Source organism: Poromitra crassiceps (genome assembly GCF_964638095.1).
Source record: "Poromitra crassiceps genome assembly, chromosome: 9".
In the NCBI taxonomy this organism is placed as follows: domain Eukaryota; kingdom Metazoa; phylum Chordata; class Actinopteri; order Beryciformes; family Melamphaidae; genus Poromitra; species Poromitra crassiceps.
The window spans coordinates 53,242,595-53,267,594 of NC_139630.1; the positions used below are offsets into that span (position 1 = coordinate 53,242,595).

General features: G+C 48.2%; 1 protein-coding gene across 1 annotated transcript in view; it reads right to left on the reverse strand.

Moving 5' to 3' along the window:
• nbas (NBAS subunit of NRZ tethering complex) overlaps positions 1-25,000 on the reverse strand; it is a gene marked incomplete at its 3' end in the record, with an annotated part of 267,708 nt that overhangs the window by 106,552 nt on the left and 136,156 nt on the right. Inside the window, exons 40-43 of the mRNA XM_083643060.1 lie at positions 18,537-18,613; positions 17,253-17,390; positions 3,987-4,210; positions 3,175-3,285 (exon numbers count right to left, since the gene is read on the reverse strand). Of these exons, the coding sequence (XP_083499186.1) occupies positions 3,175-3,285; positions 3,987-4,210; positions 17,253-17,390; positions 18,537-18,613 (550 nt within the window). The remainder of the gene's footprint in view (positions 1-3,174; positions 3,286-3,986; positions 4,211-17,252; positions 17,391-18,536; positions 18,614-25,000) is intronic.

Below are 25,000 nucleotides of genomic sequence, written 5' to 3' on the forward strand. Positions count from 1 at the left end.
ACCCACTATTATGCCAGCATAAACATTGATTTAAGTTAGACAGAGCCTTTAGGGAAAAGCATTTTGATGGCTCGTCAGAAGAAACAAACAATACTAATTTTCTATTTGTGAAAGTGAAAGTAGCTAGCAACAAGCTAGGAGAACAGCTGTTAGCTCTGTCACTAACATACTGTGAGCAAAGAAGTCAACAGATGTGTTGAGTGAGGAGGAGCAGCAGAGTCGACAGTATGATGCCAGCATGATGGAGACACACATACAGTACAGTACACTGCAGGATGGACTGGCAGAGATGTCGTTGACACATGTCAGCATATTGCTATTTTTAGCCCAGTCATTTAAACAGTTTAATAGCTGTCATTTAAATGTCAATGAAATTGGTTGAAATTCATGGCCCCTAAAGCGTCGCTATGCACAACTTCTACAAAGACCTACACACACACGCGCACTCACGCACGCAGGCGCGCGCGTGTGCACACACACACACACACACACACACACACACACACACACACACACACAAACACACACACACACACACATACACACAGCGCTATAGCTAGAATAGATGGCAATGGTGTTTAGCAGGTTATTGATTCGTGTAAAAGCGTTTATTCTGTGTTAATAGGACTGTCTCGGAGACACTCTTTGGCCCCATCATCTATCTCTTCTCCCTCTCTCTCTCCTCCACCCCCCCCCCCTCCCCTTCCTCTGGGTATTTCTCTACCTAACAACCCTTCCCTCCATCTTTTTCTTTTCCGCGTTTAAATGCATGCATCTTTTGACTCATTTGGGAGTGCTTTCGCTGAGCATATCACCCAGCAAAATAAATAACTACATAAATACTATGTGCAATCCCCCTTTCCTTATATTTAAGGATCCACAGCTACTCTGCTGATATATCACAACTTTTTTTTAATTGCGTATCAGTATCATGGAGTATCCAAACATAATCTGCTGTTTTTTTGACACTTAAAATCATATTATATTTATATAATAATATAATATTATATTTATTATATTATATAATATTATATTTATTACCGGTATATTATATTCTAAAGGAGAAAGATAAATGATACAGTATCTCAATCATTTTTGTCCAATGTTTTGTCAGTCAATGCTGTTTTGTAGCAATGGACTGGATCAGTATTTATTTAGCATCAAGTTTAATAAACTGAATCTTCATTCGAATGGTGCATTCTTATAGTATACTGTATACAATGCATGTATATATACCTTAGAACAAGGTAAAATGTGTATGTATGTATTTTTGCTGACGCATGCCTCTGTGCAGGGATGCTTCTGTCCTCTTCATGCGTCTTTTCCTCCACCTTTTTCCCGGTCGGCTCTATCTCCATCACTCCCCTCATCCATCCATCCTCTGAAGGCACATGCTTTCCACATATACTATGAATATCATTTACTCATGTGTCATGAGCTGGAGATTTTGGTGCGCGCCCACACACACACACACACACACACACACAGAGCAGCTGTGGTAGGGTCCGAGGAAGGTGTAGGTTGTAATTTATCGTTAAGTGGACTCCATAAACCATTTCCCTACATCAGAATGCAACGGCTCAGTGACACGGGGATATTTATCACAGATGCACACATGCACACACACACACACACACACACACACACACACACACACACACACGTGCACACGCACAAGCACACACACACACACACACACACACACACACACACACACACACACACACACACACACACACACAGACAACACCTCAACTCTGCTGAAAAGGCATTCTATTAAAACAAGGCAAGGTGCAGAGCTAGTCAGATCGGCAGCTATGAAGTCAGAGAGCAAATAAATTATGGAAATAGACTCTGGCACACTCCCTCACACACACACCCACACAAACACACAAACACACACTCGCACACACACACACTCGCACGCACGTGCACACATACACATACACACACACACACACACACACACACACACACACACACACACACACGCGCACATTTGATTTACTCTGGGCTGTTTCAAGTCTGCATTTTATATAGGTGAGTTTTGTCATAATTCAGAGGCAGTGGTGCTACTTTCACTCGTTTTCTGCCTTTATACTTTTCAGCATTTTAAGTACACACACACACACACACACACACACACACACACACACACACACACAGGCGTACAGGCAGAGATGGCATTTAGCACGCTATTTTGCATTTCTTCACTGAAACCTGGCGACAAGATGACATTTCAAATCCAGTCTGACACACTGAATATCTCCAACTGACAGGTATGAACAATAATGGGGGAAATAGACTAATCAAGTATCAAGCGAGCACTTTGAGGCGTGTTATCACAAAAATAATAATGTTTAAAAGCGATTCGATTTCCCGAGCGGTTGGTGTCTCTGCTGCCGCGGAGCGAGAGAAAGCCATTCTGACTGCTGTTCTGTTCGCTCAAACTCGCTGAACACCGATCCCCCGTCAACCTCTCTGAGTGGAGGATCCCCCGTCAACCTCTCTGAGTGGAGGATCCCCCGTCAACCTCTCTGAGTGGAGGATCCCCCGTCAACCTCTCTGAGTGGAGGATCCCCCGTCAACCTCTCTGAGTGGAGGATCCCCCGTCAACCTCTCTGAGTGGAGGATCCCCCGTCAACCTCTCTGAGTGGAGGATCCCCCGTCAACCTCTCTGAGTGGAGGATCCCCCGTCAACCTCTCTGAGTGGAGGATCCCCCGTCAACCTCTCTGAGTGGAGGATCCCCCGTCAACCTCTCTGAGTGGAGGATCCCCCGTCAACCTCTCTGAGTGGAGGACGGTGGATGATCCCCCGTCAACCTCTCTGAGTGGAGGACGGTGGATGATCCCCCGTCAACCTCTCTGAGTGGAGGACGGTGGATGAAAGAAAGTGATTTTCAGCGCTCTTTAACTTGACATATAATCCAGTGAACTGCACTGACAAGACATTAGAAACATCTATAAAAGCCAAATAACCGCAGATGAAAAAGGTTAATGGGACAGAAAAAGAACAGAAGTAGAGAGAAAAGCAAATGCATTGAGAGAGTGTGTGTGTGTGTGTGTGTGTGTGCGTGTGTGTGTGTGTGTGTGTGTGCGTGTGTGTGTGTGCGTGTGTGTGTGTGTGCGTGTGCGTGTGCGTGGGCGTGTGCGTGTGTGCGTGCGTCCGCTTACCCGCTCTCCGTGAAGAGGAACTCGAGGTGCGTCATGTAGACCTCCCACAGAGGCACGCTGTAGCGATGAGCCAGAGACAGAGAGATCCGGTAATCGCCGTCATCCAATGTCCTAAACACACACACACACACACACACACACACACACACACACACAGACACACACACACACACGCACAGACACACACACACACACACACACACACGCACATACATACACACGCACAGACACACAGGCACAGACAAAATCATCACATTCAAGCAGGAGAGGAGGTGGTATGAGGGCACCCAGCAAGCATCAAATCAATAAATGTGCCTCTTTCATTCGGCAGGAATTCATTATTGCGCCTATTTCGCTTTTGTAAAAACAAGGATGCTTTTTTTTTTTTTTATAAAATAAAATTGCTGGTTTGATTGCTCCTATTCTGCCTCATAATGCAATGATTTAGCTTTACGGTCGTCTTTGCGTGGCCGACCTGGGTTTCGAATCCAACCCGTGGTGCTTTGTCCCACATCATCGCCTCTCTCCCGCCACATGTCCTGTCTATCTACTGTCCTACCCAATAAAGGCGAAAAACGCCTCCAAAAATAATCTAGAAGATTACCTATCATTTTGTTTTTGTGTTCTCACTTTGAGATAATGCTAGTTGACACCTACTATCTCTCGCTAAAGAGTTGGAATGGACCACTAGGAGGGACACAGACAGGGATTGCTCTCATCACCTTGATTGCTAAGGTGACCAATGGCCCAACCTCCGCCAAAAAAACCCTGGTTCTTTCTTGTAAGAGTGAGTGCCGGTCAACCTAACTTACTCTGCCAGGCCGAGGATGGTCTCCTTCTTGTAGTGGGAGTCGGAGCTGAAGCGCTGGACGTCCACCCCTCGGCCCAGGCCCTGCAGCACCTGCGCCTGGGTGAAGTCGGTCAGACGCTCGTTGTACACGTGCAGCTGGCCTATCAGCTTCTCCAGCTCCTCCGGCCAATCCGAATGCGCCGAGACGTGCTGCGTGACCAATCGGATCAGCTTCTTGGGGTCGGCCTACAGTATGAAAGGGGAGGGGGGATAAAGACAAGTTTTACACAAACGGCTTGTAAACACATTGTTTCGTGCCAACAGCCTCACAGGGTAAAAGGGTATGAAAAGGACATGATGTTGAAAGCCAAACTCTCTAATCCTGAGGATGATATATCCCGGCCGCTCCTCTAAACACCTTGTAAACAGGAAACTGGGCGCGCGCTGCTCTGCCCCTTGGCCAATGCAAGAGAGGCACTGGCCACCAATTTGACGACTTGACTCCTGCCAACTTCCTGGCTTTAAAAGTGCTCTGCTGTTGAGCAAAGCATACTTATAAGGGTGGGACAAGTTTCACAAGCGTTTGCCAGCAATTTGGCACAGCGGGAAAATATATGCAACAAAAATCTCCACTATAGCAGAGAACAGAGAGTTGTTATTTGACACGATCCCTCTCTCTGGCTGTCTTCCTCATTTCCTTTATTTCCTCTTCAATCACAATTGCTTCCTATGGAGGCGTCTTGTGCTTTAGGCCTGGTTTGACCAAAAGCCAACACTTGGCCCCTATCATGAACAACGTTGCATACTGTGTTTGGAACTCACTCACCAGCATAGTAAAAAACACACACACACACACACACACACACACACACACACACACACACAAACACACACACACAAGTCTCCCACCTCTTTTCTATGACAAGATAACGAGGCCGTTTTCAAAAATAGCTGCCATTTTCAAAAGGCGTCAGAGAAGCACCGAGCAGACCAATCACCTTGGCCTTGCCTCTATAATTTTGCATCTAGAAAGATGTTGACTGCTGCGCCTGAGTTCAATCACGCTATTCGACACCTGCCAAGCCTTTTCTCTAGAGCGCGTCGAAAAAACACGGGTAAATGAACCCGGGAGCATAATTGGCGCCATGATGGTGGCGTGTGGGGAATTAGTGAGTGTGGACGCACATTTAGGACAGAGTGTGAGGAGCGCCGGGATGTTCCATCTCCACCCATCAGCCCAGTTTCTAATTAAACCAGCTTCTCTACTTGGTTCTGGCATCTTATAGGCTGTCACCCAGCACGATAAGACGGCTTATTTGTTGATCTGATTTGCATAAGGTAATTATGGTTGTTGGAAATGTGTGAGTTTGAAAATAGAGGTGTGTGTGTGTGTACGCGTGCGCTTGTCTCTCTCAGCTCTGTGTGTGTGTGTGTGCGTGTGCGTGTGCGTGCGTGTCTTTAGATGTGGTCCCAGTGCCAGTGCCAGCTTCGCAGTTCAAAAGCAGGACATGGGGGAGATGGGGGAGGAGAAGAGACAGGGGGGAGAGAAAAAGAAGAGTAGAGTATGGAGAGAGGGGGGTAAGGTGATGGAAGAGTAGGGAAAGGTGAGTCAGAGAGTGAGGAACTCAACATGTCTAGCTATCTGGGAGGCGTTTCTAGCCAACCTCGATGAGGTTGATTCCTCATGTACCCCTTTCACGAGATCCCATGTACATCTCTTAAGGTGCGTTCACACCGACCTATTAAAGTTTTTCGCTGGCGTCGAGTTTACATACAAAGTCAATGCAAATGAGCGATTGAGCGTATATTAGCCTGGGAGAAAAATCGCTGGGCGTCCGAGCGGCAGAGACAGAGCGATAGGGAGAAAATTTGCTCGTCGCTCTTGATGAAATATCCCAACTCGAGCGAAAATATGCTGGCATCAGTCGCTCGCCGCTCAACGCTGATTGGCTGCCGTGTGAGAGCGAGTCAAGGATCACACTGGCTTGGAACAAACCGCTGGTTTATTGTGTGGCAACAAACCGCATTGACAGGCTGACAGCTGACATGAAGTGAAGTCTGTCCTACCGGTATGCAGCTCGCATTAGGAGCACGCTGATAGGCTTTAGCTTGTAAACAATGATGGTGGCTCGTAGTGGCCAAATATAATGACATTGCGTAACGTTGTAATATCCCCCACATGTCCGTCATTTCGTGTGCCTGTTGATGAGCGATTTAAACAGAGCGACAGAGCGATTCCAAAGGGTTGACTTGAGCGACAGAGCGAAAAATAAATATCTCGGTGTGAACGCACCTTTACAAGTGCATAAGCACCTTGTGTAGCACCGTGTTGCAATATTGAATGTTGGTGATTTGTTTTGGTATATTTTCTTTCTTTTTTTCCTTTTCCTGTGTCGGAGCCTGTTTGTCTGTTTTGTTTTGTTTTGTGTTCTGTTCTGTTCTATAAAATTTTTAAAATAAAATATAAAAAACAGGAGAATGAGGAGAGGAGAGGGGAGGAGTTGAGGGGAGAGGAGAGGAGAGAAAGGGAGAGGAGAGGAGAGGAAGGGAGAGGAGAGGAGAGGAGAGGAGAGGAGAGAAGGGGAGAGGAGAGGAAGGGAGAGGAGAGGAAGGGAGAGGAGAGGAGAGGAGGGGAGAGAAGGGGAGAGGAGAGGAGAGGGGAGAGGAGGGGAGGGGAGGGGAGAGGAGAGGAGAGGAAGGGAGAGGAGAGGAGAGGAGAGGAGGGGAGAGAAGGGGAGAGGAGAGGAGAGGAGAGGGGAGAGGAGGGGAGGGGAGGGGAGAGGAGAGGAGAGGAGGGGAGGGGAGAGGAGGGGAGGGGAGAGGAGAGGAGAGGACGATGAGAGGAGAGGAGAGGAGAGGAGGAGAGGAGAGGAGAGGAGAGGAGAGGAGAGGAGAGGAGAGGAGAGGAGAGGAGAGGAGAGGAGAGGAGAGGACAGGACAGGACCAGCACCATGTGCCAGAAGATGGAGAGTGACATGGAGGGAGACCAAAGACAGAGAGAAAAGTCTGCTGGAGCTGTGATGACAGACAGCTGTCTGAAGTACAAAATTAGGCTTTTCTGATGAAACGCTGCTTTGTTCCATTCGTTCTTCCTCTCTGCCATTAATAGATATCTGTGTTACATTCTGGATGTGTGGCTATGTTCCTCTCCTCCCTCTCTTCTTCTAACGCTGCTAAACTTCCATGCATCTCTCAAACTCTGTTCTCCTCTTATCGTTTCCAAGCCTTCCTACAGCAAGTCTGTCTTATCTTATCCCAGCTTTCCTCACACTAAGCACTCTCTAATTACTTCATTCATTTTAGTTGACGAGTTCTCCCTCAAAAGGCCATTTCTTGTCTTCGACCAATAGGAAGAAGGCATAGACAGAAGCTAAACTGTATGTAAATTGTGATTTGAGAAGGTGCTGCTGTGATGCTGCAGAGCTGGGGAGGCAGCCAGCTCTCTCCAACTCCCCCCGAGCCATTCCACTGCTGCCTGCGGCTGTATCTCTGCCTCCTTCCTCAGATGCTGCCGCGTGGAAAGAGAACAGAGCAGGTTCTCAGCCTCTTAAATGTGTTCAACCACGCTCGCATTTCCACCCTTGATTCCTTATTTGTTGTATTCTGATCGCAACCACGCACACATCAAAAAGCCGTTTGTCTCTTCAGCTACACTGTATGTGTGTTACTAACAGATTAGGGCTGGACGATATGGTTGAAATCAATAATATCACGATAACCATGAGGATTTGTCTCGATATAATCAATATATATCACGATAGGGTATGTGTATGCAAAATCACGTTAAATAATCAAATGAATGTTCATCTTATTTAACCGAATGGTAATGTTAGGTGTGATGTCAAACAAACCCGAAATATTCAAATAATATTTCTACCATACCTCATTTTATCAGTCAAGTCAAATTTGCCTGTCATCAAGTCAGACGGCAGAAATGTGTTTCACGATATCAAAACATCTTCATAGCGTCACGACGATGCCACTGAAAGACGATAAGCGATATAACATAGAATTATTGCCCAGCCCTAGTGCTAGTAATGATTTGTTCATCTCTTTATTCATGACATGAACACAGAATTTAACATCATTTTGCACACGATCTGGATGTCACGTCACATTGCTTAATGTCGGTTACATTCTAGAGGTCATATTTTGTATGTATGCGGTCACCAGATCATCACACACACACACACACACAGACACACACACACGCACACACACACACACACACACGCACAGCACACCACACGCACACGCACACGCACACGCACGCACGCACACACACACGCACGCACACACACACACACACAAACACACACACACACACGTTAAGCATCATCTAGACTAGAGGTTACAGAGGAAGCGTTGTGCCTCCCCTCTCTCCAGAGAGCGAGCTAGTAATGATCCTAATGAGTGTCTATTTCTACATTGAGCTATACAGTGTCATCAGCACTAATTGTGCAAATGGTGTTTACGTGCACTGCACATAATTAGGAAGAGATGCGAGGGGGGGGGGGGGGGGGGGGGGCGGGACTGAACACTGATTTAAAACCCATCGTCATCACTCCATCAACAGATTTGGCTGCACTGTGGGTCATAAAGCACACACATGGAGGCAAGAGGAACACAGCAGTCGCCCCCCCCCTGCACGGCCAAACCGGTGCATCCAATTAACGGGTTTAGGGACCAATTAGTATCAAGCGTGATACCCAATCAATGGCAACTGTGTGTTCAGATGTTGGGTCTGATAGAGCGCTTTCTGCGGCTACTGTCTGTGGCTGCTCCATGAGTCAAATATGGACGTGCTAATCACTGTGCCACACGGGTAACATTTGTACATGAGAGAAGGCGAGCTGTGAGTGCTGCACGCACGGACACTCGCTCCGGCTCAATGAGTGCACTCCAGTCAACAACAGGCAGTGATGGGAGGCAGCTCAATGAGGGGAAGCCACTTCCAAGGTCAGCTTAGCGAGGCTGCCCCGTCTGGATCATGTTAGGGCCTAGTGAGGCTGCCCGTCTGGATCCTGTTAGGGCCTAGCGAGGCTGCCCGTCTGGATCCTGTTAGGGCCTAGCGAGGCTGCCCGTCTGGATCCTGTTAGGGCCTAGCGAGGCTGCCCGTCTGGATGCTGTTAGGGCCTAGCGAGGCTGCCCGTCTGGATCCTGTTAGGGCCTAGCGAGGCTGCCCGTCTGGATCCTGTTAGGGCCTAGCAAGGCTGCCCGTCTGGATCCTGTTAGGGACTAGCGAGGCTGCCCCGTCTGGATCCTGTTAGGGCCTAGCGAGGCTGCCCGTCTGGATCCTGTTAGGGCCTAGCGAGGCTGCCCGTCTGGATGCTGTTAGGGCCTAGCGAGGCTGCCCGTCTGGATCCTGTTAGGGCCTAGCGAGGCTGCCCGTCTGGATCCTGTTAGGGCCTAGCGAGGCTGCCCGTCTGGATCCTGTTAGGGACTAGCGAGGCTGCCCGTCTGGATCCTGTTAGGGCCTAGCGAGGCTGCCCGTCTGGATCCTGTTAGGGCCTAGCGAGGCTGCCCGTCTGGATCCTGTTAGGGCCTAGCGAGGCTGCCCGTCTGGATCCTGTTAGGGCCTAGCGAGGCTGCCCCGTCTGGATCCTGTTAGGGCCTAGCGAGGCTGCCCATCTGGATCCTGTTAGGGCCTAGCGAGGCTGCCCGTCTGGATCCTGTTAGGGCCTAGCGAGGCTGCCCCGTCTGGATCCTGTTAGGGCCTAGCGAGGCTGCCCGTCTGGATCCTGTTAGGGCCTAGCGAGGCTGCCCGTCTGGATCCTGTTAGGGCCTAGCGAGGCTGCCCCGTCTGGATCCTGTTAGGGCCTAGCAAGGCTGCCCGTCTGGATCCTGTTAGGGCCTAGCGAGGCTGCCCGTCTGGATCCTGTTAGGGCCGCGCGGACAGAACAGATCTGCAGTGACCACGGGACAATGCAAAATGTCACTAATGCGGAACTCCCTCAGCACCCCACTCCCTCTCCCCCCTCACCTTAACTAAACGTCTGTTGGTCTCTGTATTTAGTATTGATGTATTTATTGTTGGGAAAGTGGTCATTGTGTAAATGTCTAAATGTATCCATGTCCTGTCATGTGCTGTTTCATGTTATTTCAGAGCTACAATATATCTGAAACTAAATAGCACCAACCTGGTTGTGTGGCAATACAAGTATCTTGTCTTGTCTTGTCTAACACGCTACGTCAGCCTCGACTTGGAGCCTTGCCGACGGCAGCTAGACCCATATACTCGGCTTGATGAGGGGGGTCGCAGGGGAGTCCCCGGCAAAATGAGTAAATTGTGTGATTTCACTAGGATTTCAATGACTAGAAGTTAGCCCAAGGAGAGAATGTAGTGCATATACATGGTAATATCTTTCACTCTGTCCTGTTATCTCCCCATCGACATTATATTATACTTGCGCTGTTCGCGTCAGCTGCATTGAGTCACATCTTTGGGGAGTTGCTCTCCAGTCGCGGCATGGGCTTTGACGCTGTAGCATGTTTTCCGTTGAAATGTGAACAAAGTGCTGTTTTAGCAAGTGAACAACTTACTGAGAGTTTGTGAGGAAAGACTGTGGCAAGGCAATTTCTACCTCACCAGTCCTTTGCTGAACCTGGTGCTCTCTCAGTAAAGACTCTGAAGAACTTGCCTTCAGTTTAAATAGGGTGAGGAAGGGGAGGGAGGGGTCAATATATTTCATAGGTGATTTTCCAATTCAGTGCCTCCATCTGAGTTACTGAAGTGGACCTCGAATATTGCTCTGTGGACTTTTATTAATTTATTGAGCAAATTGTTGTCATGAGATAGCCAAAGAGTGAAGCGGTTTTTCTGCATGATATAGTGCATAATTCACGTTTTCCAAGGTTATACAGAGTGTGTTTGTATAATTGTGCATAAAGTGTGTGTGTGTGTGTGTGTGTGTGTGTGTGTGTGTGTGTGTGTGTGTGTGTGTGTGTGTGTGTGTGTGCGTGTGTTGCCTGTGTGTACTTTGAGTGTGTGAGTGATCAATATCCCCCTCCGTGAGAGAATGGTGGCTGCAGGCGAAGATAGATGTTTGATTGAAAATCTCATTCTCTTTACTCAGCACACTGCTGTACAGTGGCTGCACATTCACAGCTACAATTATGCTAAACGCCATGCGCACACACACACACACACACACACACACACGCACGTCACGCGCACACACTGAAGCAAACACACATTAACACACCGACATGCACAGGTAAACAGACATGAACACTTTCATGACAACACGCTCACAGGCTGTTGTGAAATAGTGCGCAAACACCAGCAGCAGAACAATTATGCTAAGCAGTGCCTCTCTCTTTTGCAAACGAGCACTTTAGTCAACATAATGAAAACTTCCAGCGCTCGCGCGTGCGGGAATCGGCTCGTTATGCCTTGGGCAATAATGGAAAACCAGCCTCTGTGTCATTGAGCCCGGTGCTGCTCGTCATGCCTGGGAGCCATAATCGGATGGAATAGTAACCGTTAAAGACCTTGAAAGTCAATATTGGCTAGTAGAAACTATAAGAAGCAGAGAAATAGGTTTTTTTTTTAGGCTTCTGCAGCGAGTAATACATGACAACTTAACAAGACTGGAATAAAAAACAACAACAAGGAAGTGGTCAGATCAGATTGAACATGGAACAATAATGGCTTCACAACTCCATTGATTAAACAGGCTACAAACAATAATAGTGCACAATGCCGAGCAAGGAGACTAATGTAAAGCAGGCTCACGTCTGCCCCCACTGGCCAAGGTTCGAATTAGGGCTGCACGATATGCCAAAAAAGAATTGTACTGACATGTTATACTGATATTGCGATATGATTTTGGTGGGAATGGCAAATTTCTGTTTCACACAAAAATAAAAATAAAAATGTGATGTGATTTTTACTGGGGTCTTAAAGTCAAGACCACATGTCCTGTAAGCACCTGCTAGCACCGCTGCCATGAGGCAATGGGCCTTTTTCACAGCTGCCATTTTGTGTCTAAAAAGCAGGGGAAACACAGGTGCAACCAACTCACTAATTAGGGCCCCAGTACTGGAACACCTAAACGGACTGAAAGTTGGAAACCCTAATTCATGTTTTGGTGCACCTGTGTTACTTCCTGCTTTTTAGACACAAAACATGGATGCTGTGAAAAAGGCCTGACCCAGTGGTACACATTCTAAATAAAAGCTGTAGAGGCCGCTCATGGCTAATCTGCTCTGTGACGCTCTTGTTTGTTTACGGTCACTATGCAGCGATGATTTAATGATGCTCAAAAGTCATCACAGCAGCAGCATTAAGGTGATGATAAGTGACACGAGTTAATGAGTTATTGGGGTCACGTCGCTCTTCCTCCTAAACCTCCAACCCTCTTTTTCAGGCAGCTTCAGTTCTGAAATCTCTGTCTGTATTGTGAGGAGGAGGAAGCGCTCCGGCTGGCTTCAAAACACATCACGCACTCAACGCGTGTCGAGTGTTTGGTGTCCTGGTGCATGAAATTATGTGATAGTGACAAGGGAAGAGAGAGTCATCGAGACCGTGTTGCTGTTCTTCAAGTGGAGAGCGGGAAACGCTTGCAGATAGTTTGACAAGACAGACCCCCCCCCCCCCACCCCCCCGTCTCTATCACACACACACACACACACACACACACACACCACTTGTCACGCATGTGTTTGTGTGCGATTACACACACGAAATCAGACACAAATATGACAGAAACGCATAAACAAATACACATACATACAAACACACAATGAAACATGTTGTTATGGGCGGTTACCATCTTGTCCTAAGCTCATTTGAAATGCAAAGCACTTGCTAGAAATCGAGATGGTGTGACACACACACACACACACACACACACACACACACACACACACACACACACACAGAGACACACAGCCTGTCATACATATCTGAAATTAAATATCACACGCTGTACAATGTGTGCCTTTAGAAGATAAGAGAGAGCGAGAGAGCTAAAGAAAGCACCAGAGACATATATGAAAGTATGTGCAGTCAAGATAGCATTGAGGATAGAGAGGCCAGAGATCGTACATACGAGAGGATGACGGGCCTATGGAGAAAAAAAAAGACGGAACACGTAAACAGAGCGGAGAGCTAGAGGGAGGGAGAAGAGGATGATAGCAGAGAGTAGCAAAAGAAAGAGGATAAGCAAGATGGAGGGAGAGGCGGAAGAAAGAGTTACGGGGGAGAGAGAGAGAACTTTCATGCCAATAAAGCAATTTATTAAACTAAACTCAAAGACAAACAAAACTCAGGGGGAGAGGGAAAAAACAGAGGATGCAGAGATACACAAATAAAATCCAGAAGCAAGAAACAAAACAGACAGAGGGAGAGAGTGAAAGGCTTTTTCATCCGGGTAGTGTAGCGGTAGATTCCCTGCCCACCAACAAGAGGGTCGCAGGTTCGCGCCCCCGTGTTACCTCCGGCTTGGCCGGGCGTCCATACAGGCACGATTGGCTGTGTCTGCGGGTGGGAAGCCACATTGAAGGTATGTGTGCTGGTCGCTGCGCTGGCGCCTCCTCTGGTCGGCTGGGGGGGCACCTGTTCGGGGCGGAAGGGAACTGGTGGGAATAGCGTGATCCTCCCATGTGCTACCAATCCTGCCGGTGAAGCTCCCCCGCTGTCAGGTGAAAAGAAGCGGCTGGCAACTGCGCATGTGTCGGAGGAAGCATGGTGCTAGTCTACGGCTCTCCCCAGATCGGCAGAGGGGGTGGAGCAGCGACTGGGGCAGCAGGGAGAAATTGGCCAGAGTGCAATTGGGCAGAAAATGGGGCAAACAATCAGAAATAATCAATAAGAGTGACGGCAAGACCTGGAACAGAACGATAACAAACACTCTAGTCTCTGGAGGAGGAGGTAGAAGAGGATGAGAGATTAAACAAAAAGGGATGAGCCAAAAGTGAAGGTCTAACTGGCAGAGTGTTGAGCCTCAGCCGAGGAGGAAGAAGTTGTCTATGTTTTAAGTTAATGGACTTGAACTCCACTACTTGAGGCAGGCGGAGGAGAAATGATTGTGGCCATTAGGCTGCAGAGAGAGAGTGTGTGTGTGGGTTGGGACGGTGTGGAGTGGAGGCGCACATGAGTGTGTGTGTGGAGTTGTCCGTGTGTGCACCTGTGTTGTGTGTGTGTGTGTGTGTGTGTGTGTGAGTGCGCACGGCGAGAGTGCGTTTGTCCTGACCTTGGATGTCAGCGGGGACGCACTTATCCACTTCCTTTCCGTGTCTCCCCCCCCCCCCCCCCCCCCACCCCCTCCTCCCTTTATTTCAGCAGTTGACCCCCCTCCCTCCACCTGGGCTCAAACCCAGGAGAGCCACGGTCCACTCAAGGAAAAGGTCACAGCCATTTCTCCTCTCTCTCTCTCTCTCTCTCTCTCTCTCTCTCTCTCTCCCAATTTTCTTCCCCCCGCCCCCACACACACACACACACACACCAGTCTTTCCCCGCCACTCGCCTCCTCTCTCTCTCTCTCTCTGTTCTTTCTCTCCTCCTCACTCGCCTCCTCTCTCTCTCTCTGTTCTTTCTCTCCTCCACTCGCCTCCTCTCTCTCTCTCTGTTCTTTCTCTCCTCCACTCGCCTCCTCTCTCTCTCTCTGTTCTTTCTCTCCTCCACTCGCCTCCTCTCTCTCTCTCTCTGTTCTTTCTCTCCTCCACTCGCCTCCTCTCTCTCTCTCTGTTCTTTCTCTCCTCCACTCGCCTCCTCTCTCTCTCTCTCTCTCTCTCTGTTCTTTCTCTCCTCCACTCGCCTCCTCTCTCTCTCTCTCTCTCTCTGTTCTTTCTCTCCTCCACTCGCCTCCTCTCTCTCTCTCTCTCTCTCTCTCTGTTCTTTCTCTCCTCCACTCGCCTCCTCTCTCTCTCTCTCTCTCTCTGTTCTTTCTCTCCTCCACTCGCCTCCTCTCTCTCTCTCTCTCTCTCTCTCTGTTCTTTCTCTCCTCCACTCGCCTCCTCTCTCTCTCTCTGTTCTTTCTCTCCTCCACTCGCCTCCTCTCTCTCTCTCTCTCTCTCTCTCTCTCTCTGTTCTTTCTCTCCTCCACTCGCCTCCTCTCTCTCTCTCTGTTCTTTCTCTCCTCCACTCGCCTCCTCTCTCTCTCTCTCTCTCTCTCTCTGTTCTTTCTCTCCTCCACTCGCCTCCTCTCTCTCTCTCTGTTCTTTCTCTCCTCCACTCGCCTCCTCTCTCTCTCTCTCTCTCTCTCTGTTCTTTCTCTCCTCCACTCGCCTCCTCTCTCTCTCTCTGTTCTTTCTCTCCTCCACTCGCCTCCTCTCTCTCTCTCTCTCTCTCTGTTCTTTCTCTCCTCCACTCGCCTCCTCTCTCTCTCTCTCTGTTCTTTCTCTCCTCCACTCGCCTCCTCTCTCTCTCTCTGTTCTTTCTCTCCTCCACTCGCCTCCTCTCTCTCTCTCTCTCTCTGTTCTTTCTCTCCTCCACTCGCCTCCTCTCTCTCTCTCTCTCTCTCTGTTCTTTCTCTCCTCCACTCGCCTCCTCTCTCTCTCTCTCTGTTCTTTCTCTCCTCCACTCGCCTCCTCTCTCTCTCTCTGTTCTTTCTCTCCTCCACTCGCCTCCTCTCTCTCTCTCTCTCTCTCTCTGTTCTTTCTCTCCTCCACTCGCCTCCTCTCTCTCTCTCTCTCTCTCTGTTCTTTCTCTCCTCCACTCGCCTCCTCTCTCTCTCTCTCTCTCTCTCTCTCTGTTCTCTCTCTCCTCCACTCGCCTCCTCTCTCTCTCTCTCTCTCTCTCTCTCTGTTCTTTCTCTCCTCCACTCGCCTCCTCTCTCTCTCTCTGTTCTCTCTCCTCCACTCGCCTCCTCTCTCTCTCTCTCTCTCTCTCTGTTCTTTCTCTCCTCCACTCGCCTCCTCTCTCTCTCTCTGTTCTTTCTCTCCTCCACTCGCCTCCTCTCTCTCTCTCTCTCTCTCTGTTCTTTCTCTCCTCCACTCGCCTCCTCTCTCTCTCTCTCTCTCTCTCTGTTCTTTCTCTCCTCCACTCGCCTCCTCTCTCTCTCTCTCTCTCTCTCTCTCTGTTCTTTCTCTCCTCCACTCGCCTCCTCTCTCTCTCTCTCTCTCTCTCTCTGTTCTTTCTCTCCTCCACTCGCCTCCTCTCTCTCTCTCTCTCTCTGTTCTTTCTCTCCTACACTCGCCTCCTCTCTCTCTCTCTCTCTCTCTCTCTGTTCTTTCTCTCCTCCCATCCCTCCTTCCCTCGTCTATTACACTGGGCTGTTTCTCTCTCCCGCTCTCTGACTTGCTCTGTTTCAGAGGAGGAAAAGAACATTATGTGACTATTACAACCCTGTTTTCACTTTCCTCCACGATGGCAGCCATGGCTTTATGGAAAACTGCATATATATATATATGACATGGCGCTGTGCCACCACGTCCAGCGCATAAATTCTATTTGCACTGTGAGTTTGAGCGCCATCAGATTTCATACTCCATGCAGGGTTTTACTGTCAGCCACTTGTGCAAAACGCCTGGCATGTGCAAGCTCAAAACCCAGTCACAGGCCTTATAGAGAGGCAAAGTGAACGTCACTTCCTGCTTCTGCACTGTACCAGAGATATTCTTCCGCAATTTATTTTCCCATAGACATTTTGTAAAATGCTTATAAAAATGGTTTTACTTGGTCAAACCAAACGGTTCAGCTATATTTAGAATCGGGAGAGACCATAGAACATTTGACCAAAACAAAAAAACATTGAAAAAATATTTTATTTACCCACATTTTTTTTAACGTTTTGGTCCAAGTGAAATGTTATGCGATGTCTCCTGTTTCTAAATATAGCTGAACCGTTTGGTTTGAACAAGTAAAACTATTTTCATAAGCATTTTACGAAATGTCTATGGGAAAATAAATAGTGGATGAAAATCTCTGGTACAGTGCTGAAGCAGGAAGTGACGTTCCACTTTGGCTCTCTATACACGCATTTCAGCGCAGAGTATGGGACTTAAGGTATAATAAGTGGGTCACCATTCTGATTGGTTAAGGTGTAACGACTTTGCTAATTATCACACCGCTGGGGCAGGAAAAATGGGCACATTTGAGAGTATGTGCATGCTATGTGTATACCCCACTCCCCACGTGCACGCCCGTGCACACACACATGCATGCAGACACACACACACACACACACACACACACACACACACACACACACACACACACACGTGCACACACACATGTGCACACACACACATGTGCACACACACACACACACACACACACACACATGTGCACACACACACACACACACACACACACACACACGCCTCGGGGTTGCATCCTCACCTGGTAGAGAGTGTGGGTCTTGTCCTTGAAGCAGGGGGCGAGGCGGCTGTAGATCTGCAGGGAGTAATAGTAGGCGGCCAGCTGGAGAGACAACGCAGAGTGGCTCTGCTTCTCAAAACACCTGTTGGCATCCAACACCTGAGGGAGAGAGAGAGAGAGAGAGAGTAAGAGAGAGAGAGAGAGAGAGAGAGAGAGAGGGAGACAGAGTGAGCACTTTGAGAAGGCATGCTTTGCGTTCAGTAACATGATGCTGATGCCTCTTAAGTGCGTCTTTGCTTTGAGACACTGATGGAGTAAAGGAACCTTCTACCATAAGAGCTCATCTAGAGGAGCTGAGCTGAGGGATCTATAGAACATATGGATTCACTTAGCCATTAGCTCAGAGGCTTTGGACACTGCAATACCTTAGGCTGGGTTCACACCGGCGACCCAAGCCTTGCCTATGCCTTGCCTTTACCCACGCTTTTTAATAGGCGTCCGTTTTAGTCAATGAGGCTGTGTACACCGGCCGCCTGAGCGTGAACCCTGCATGTACTCACGCCTTGCCTGTGCCTCGCCGATTTTATCGAATAGGTGTGAGTTCTATTTTGAAGCCGACAAGGCGCGTGCAGGCAGGCTTCTTCTGTCAAGCCATGAAAGAAAAACGCGACAATATCCGTCGGAAATGGCAGTCAACTGAATTTCAAAATAAAATGGAGTTACAGTACAACAGTGTTGAGCAGAGAGAGAGAGAGAGAGAGAGAGAGAGAGAGAGAGAGAGAGAGAGAGAGAGAGAGAGAGAGAGAGATTGACGGGTGGCTATCACGTGGGGCTTTCTCCCCGTCGGCAAACAAATCTTCAGGAGAGAGAATAGCGACCGAAGAAGCAAGATGGACAATGTTGTTGTGCCAGCACATATTCTTGCAAGATCACCTCTCTAAAATGTCCGACTATAGTCAGACCTGGTTATACATATCCAGCATCAATAGAACATTAAATATATCAGATTTATTTTACCTAGAGGCTACCCATGACAATTCTGGACAACACGTGAAAAAATACAGTCGGGAGAGAGGAGAGGCGCTTGTGACTGGGCTCCAGGTTCGGCGTGCAAAAGGCGTGCGGTGTGATCGCAAAAACGTGTAACAGGTTCACGCCCAGCTCGGCGTAGGCGTGGGTTGAGGCAGGGCAAGGTGTAGGTTGTCTGTGTTGTGAACTAAGCGTTACACTTCCATTCACAGGAGAACCAGAGTCTGTGTGTGTGTTTGTGTGTGTGTGTGTGTGTGTGTGTGTGCGTCTACCTACCTGAGGCAGGGCCAGTAAGTAGGACAGAGCCAGCGTCATGTCCCTGGGAAACGCATCGTTGGCCAGCTGCAGCAACACTGGAGAGGATGGAGGGATGGAGAGAGAGAGACAGAGAGAGAGAGAGACAGAGAGAGAGAGAGAGACAGAGAGAGAGACAGAGAGAGAGAGAGAGAGAGAGAGAGAGAGAGAGAGAGAAGACTCAAACTAAATCACTCAGGATTAACAACCAACCCTTCCCTGCTGGACGTGTGTCATCCCACGTTTGTTGAATACAGACGACAGCGCCTGCGTGGATACACCTCTGTCTCTGCCACCACACCTCTGTCTCTGTCACCACACCTCTGTCTCTGTCACCACACCTCTGTCTCTGTCACCACACCTCTACCACCACACCTCTACTACCACACCTCTGTCACCACACCTCTGTCACCACACCTCTACTACCACACCTCTGTCACCACACCTCTGTCACCACACCTCTGTCACCACACCTCTGCCACCACACCTCTGTCACCACACCTCTGTCACCACACCTCTGTCACCACACCTCTGCCACCACACCTCTGTCACCACACCTCTGTCACCACACCTCTGTCACCACACCTCTGTCACCACACCTCTGTCACCTCACCTCTACCACCACACCTCTGTCACCTCACCTCTGTCACCACACCTCTGTCACCACACCTCTGTCACCACACCTCTGCCACCACACCTCTGTCACCTCACCTCTACCACGACACCTCTGTCACCACACCTCTGTCACCACACCTCTGTCACCTCACCTCTGCCACCACACCTCTGTCACCTCACCTCTGTCACCACACCTCTGTCACCTCACCTCTGTCACCACACCTCTGTCACCTCACCTCTACCACCACACCTCTGTCACCTCACCTCTACCACCACACCTCTACCACCACACCTCTGTCACCACACCTCTGTCACCACACCTCTACTACCACACCTCTGTCACCACACCTCTGTCACCACACCTCTGCCACCACACCTCTACCACCACACCTCTGTCACCACACCTCTGTCACCACACCTCTACTACCACACCTCTGTCACCACACCTCTGTCACCACACCTCTGCCACCACACCTCTGTCACCTCACCTCTACCACCACACCTCTGTCACCACACCTCTGTCACCACACCTCTGTCACCACACCTCTGTCACCACACCTCTGTCACCTCACCTCTACCACCACACCTCTGTCACCACACCTCTACTACCACACCTCTGTCACCACACCTCTGTCACCACACCTCTGCCACCACACCTCTGTCACCTCACCTCTACCACCACACCTCTGTCACCACACCTCTGTCACCACACCTCTGTCACCTCACCTCTACCACCACACCTCTGTCACCACACCTCTGTCACCACACCTCTGTCACCTCACCTCTACCACCACACCTCTGTCACCACACCTCTGTCACCACACCTCTGTCACCACACCTCTGTCACCACACCTCTGTCACCTCACCTCTACCACCACACCTCTGTCACCACACCTCTGTCACCACACCTCTGTCACCTCACCTCTGTCACCACACCTCTGTCACCTCACCTCTACCACCACACCTCTACCACCACACCTCTGTCACCACACCTCTGTCACCACACCCCTACTACCACACCTCTGTCACCACACCTCTGTCACCACACCTCTGCCCCCACACCTCTACCACCACACCTCTGTCACCACACCTCTGTCACCACACCTCTGTCACCACTAGGGATGCAGCGGTTTCCGGTTTGAAGGTATACCTCGGTTTCAAAAAGTCACGGTATCAAAACCACTAAGTTTTGCCGTCATACCTTCCCCACGGTATCACCTGTTTCCCCCTGAGAGAGAAAGTGCCCAGACAGAGTGCAGTTACGTGGCCCCTCCCCCCAGCTGCCCAGTCTCAGCAATCAGTGTAGCTGTGATCGTCAAGAAGTCATCAAGTCAATCGTTTACTCCCGTGCGTAGCCTATTGTAATTCAACGTGATAATGGCTGCTGAAGGAGAATCCCCAGAACGTTCCCCCAGGCGGTGGGCCGCGGCCCCGTCGAAAAAGACAAACTCTGCGGTGTGTGGGAATATTTTTGTTAAAAGCAGGGATGGCCAGGGAGGATTAGAGGGAGCAATGCCTCAAACATGAATCAGCACATCTGCAGGAACAACACCCGTCCTTCCTTATTTGCCAAATTCAAGGTACGTTAAACGTCTTGCGTCATCATACATCGTGTCGGACATAAACCATTTCCACCGGCAGATGGATGAACGTAAAATAAACACTGTCATAGGCTAACGTTATCGATAACATAACATGGCTAATTAGCACTCAGCTGTCTTTGCTCTAACTAACGATAACGTTACTTGACTGAGCGAACGTCTTATGCCGGCGTATTGCACTGAAGAGAAGTAACAACAACAGTCATTAAATAAGAGGCAGAGGTGTGTGTGTGTGTGTGTGTGTGTGTGTGTGTGTGTGTGTGTGAGACGCACAGAGAGGCAGAAGTGTGTGTGTGTGTTTACATTGTCTGCTTGGATCCATTATAAGCTAGCAATGCGCTACAATATTTCTCCTGTGCTTACAGCACATGCATCCAGTGTCTGCACTGCTACTTTCTTCCAAAAATATCTGGATCTCTAATATTAAGCATGTGTGTTTTAGTTTTACATACGTTAATTAGATGAAATAAATAGTTCAATAACAAAACAAAAAAAAGTAGGCTATTTTTTTGTTGCCAGATTTCACAATAACACATAAAGGTCCGCGATACCGTGAAACCGTGGTATTTTTGTCCAAGGTTATCATACCGTCAAAAACTCATACCGCTGCATCTCTAGTCACCACACCTCTGCCACCTCACCTCTGTCACCACACCTCTGTCACCACACCTCTGCCACCTCACCTCTGTCACCAGGCCAGCCAAAAGACAGGGGAGGGAAAAATACAGGGTGATGAGAGAAAAGAGGAAGGGACAAAGTAGTGTGCAACTGTGCATGTGTGTGTGCGTGCGTGTGTGTGTGTGTGTGTGTGTGTGTGTGTGTGTGTGTGTGTGTGTGTGTGTGTGTGTGTGCGCACTCTGCACATGCCCATGCGGTCTCTTGCACAGAACGCATTCATTATTCAAAGTGGGAGTACGGTACATGTCCACTTCTAATAAGAGCACTCTGGATGAGTGCAAACTTCATCTAAGTGCACTTCAAAGTGTAAACCTCTGCTGAATGTAAATCAGTCTCTCCACATACTGTATCTATCAGATCAGTCTCTCCACACACTGTATCTATCAGATCAGTCTCTCCACACACTGTATCTATCAGATCAGTCTCTCCACATACTGTATCTATCAGATCAGTCTCTCCACACACTGTATCTATCAGATCAGTCTCTCCACACACTGTATCTATCAGATCAGTCTCTCCACATACTGTATCTATCAGATCAGTCTCTCCACATACTGTATCTATCAGATCAGTCTCTCCACACACTGTATCTATCAGATCAGTCTCTCCACATACTGTATCTATCAGATCAGTCTCTCCACACACTGTATCTATCAGATCAGTCTCTCCACACACTGTATCTATCAGATCAGTCTCTCCACACACTGTATCTATCAGATCAGTCTCTCCACACACTGTATCTATCAGATCAGTCTCTCCACACACTGTATCTATCAGATCAGTCTCTCCACACACTGTATCTATCAGATCAGTCTCTCCACACACTGTATCTATCAGATCAGTCTCTCCACCTACTGTATCTATCAGATCAGTCTCTCCACACACTGTATCTATCAGATCAGTCTCTCCACATACTGTATCTATCAGATCAGTCTCTCCACACACTGTATCTATCAGATCAGTCTCTCCACACACTGTATCTATCCACATACTGTATCTATCCACATACTGTATCTATCCACATACTGTATCTATCAGATCAGTCTCTCCACACACTGTATCTATCAGATCAGTCTCTCCACACACTGTATCTATCAGATCAGTCTCTCCACATACTGTATCTATCAGATCAGTCTCTCCACATACTGTATCTATCAGATCAGTCTCTCCACACACTGTATCTATCAGATCAGTCTCTCCACCTACTGTATCTATCAGATCAGTCTCTCCACACACTGTATCTATCAGATCAGTCTCTCCACACACTGTATCTATCAGATCAGTCTCTCCACACACTGTATCTATCAGATCAGTCTCTCCACACACTGTATCTATCAGATCAGTCTCTCCACACACTGTATCTATCCACATACTGTATCTATCCACATACTGTATCTATCCACATACTGTATCTATCAGATCAGTCTCTCCACATACTGTATCTATCAGATCAGTCTCTCCACATACTGTATCTATCAGATCAGTCTCTCCACACACTGTATCTATCAGATCAGTCTCTCCACACACTGTATCTATCAGATCAGTCTCTCCACATACTGTATCTATCAGATCAGTCTCTCCACACACTGTATCTATCAGATCAGTCTCTCCACACACTGTATCTATCAGATCAGTCTCTCCACATACTGTATCTATCAGATCAGTCTCTCCACACACTGTATCTATCAGATCAGTCTCTCCACACACTTTATCTATCAGATCAGTCTCTCCACACACTGTATCTATCCACATACTGTATCTATCCACATACTGTATCTATCCACATACTGTATCTATCCACATACTGTATCTATATCAGATCAGTCTCTCCACATACTGTATCTATCAGCAGCAAGGACAGGCAGGAGACTTTGATTAGAAGAAGCCCAGATTCGATGTCTTTAATTGGTCATAGCTCATCAGTTTGAATCAAGGATGTTGGCAGAGCTCGTCATGCAGAGTCAGACTGGGCACGGCCAGAGGCTGGCAAAGTCTGCTGCCCAGCAAAACATTTCCCTGGGCAACGCACGGCTCCAGTGCCTCTAAGGCTGATGGGATTTGGAGTCTAGTCAGAGCTGGTGGCTTCACTCCAAAACCACTAGCCTGGAAGCCTAACAAATAAACAGATTGACGCGCGCATGCACACACGAGCGCGCGCACACACACACACACACACACGCACGCGCACACGCACAGGCTCACGCGCACACACACACACACACACACACACACACACAATTTTATATTGCCACAATACTTTACACAGCAATACCACAAATATGTAGTTGATTAACACCAACAGAGCACACAAACTGACTCACTCACTCACTCACTCACTGACTTACCCACCCACTCACTCACCCACCAACCCAAACTCACTCACTCACTCACACACACACATGCCCACTCACTCACTCACCCACTCACCCACCCACCCACTCACTCACTCACTCACTCACTCACTCACTCACTCACTCACTCACTCAGTGGGAGAGAGCGGAGAGAGCAGAGAGAGGCATAGTCAGCAGCACAGGCAGCAGAGTCAGTGGTGTTTCACACCAGAAGTGATAATGTGCATATTTTGCACGAGGAGGTAGAGCACAAGCTGGACTGCTGGTAGATTACAGAAACATATTTTCACCTTTCCAGATGCACTAGCGGGGTCACCAGGAGTTTATTTCACCAGCCTATGGGTTTGTTTTCTGTAAATAGTCCGTTTTAAAATGGTGTCGACTCATGTGACTAATGTGCTACGACAGTTCATGCTTCAGGCCTTAACGTCGTGCAAGGCAGCTGATATAATTCAATGATACTATCTAGGTTTATTTTGATTATGTAAATAATAGGGATGGGCATCGAATTTCGAATTTTCGAATAATCGTTGTTATTATCAAGGTCGACTTTTATTATTGAAATTCGAAATTCGTTTATTGAAAAAAAAAAAAAAAAACATTTTTTTTTTTTTTTGTGAGTGAAATGTTGCATTGTCTCCCCTGATTCTAAGTATAGTCGAATCGCTTGGTTTGAGCAAGTAAAACAATTTTTATAAGCAACCTCATCCGCCATTCATTTTTCCATAAACCTTGCTTAAAATGCTTATAAAAATTGTTTTACTTGCTCAAACCAAGCGATTCGACTATACTTAGAATCAGGGGAGACAATGCAACATTTCACTCACAAAAAAAAGAAAGAAAAAAAATTATTTTTTTTTTTTTTTATATTTTATTTTTATTTTCGAATTTCGATTAAAGTCGACTTTGGCCAGCGAATTTCGAATAGTGTTTTTGCTAGAAATGCCCATCCCTAGTAAATAACGCAATAGAATTTTTCTAAGCTGGTTTTCCCATCCTTTCGGATATTATCTGCCTCGCCCGTGACTTTTCTGACCAGGTTCCAAGATGTTTTTAATGTGTGTGTGCGCTCTGGTGTCCAAGATGTTTTTAATGTGTGTGTGCGCTCTGGCCAGGTTCCAAGATGTTTTTAATGTGTGTGTGCGCTCTGGTGTCCAAGATGTTTTTAATGTGTGTGTGCGCTCTGGCCAGGTTCCAAGAT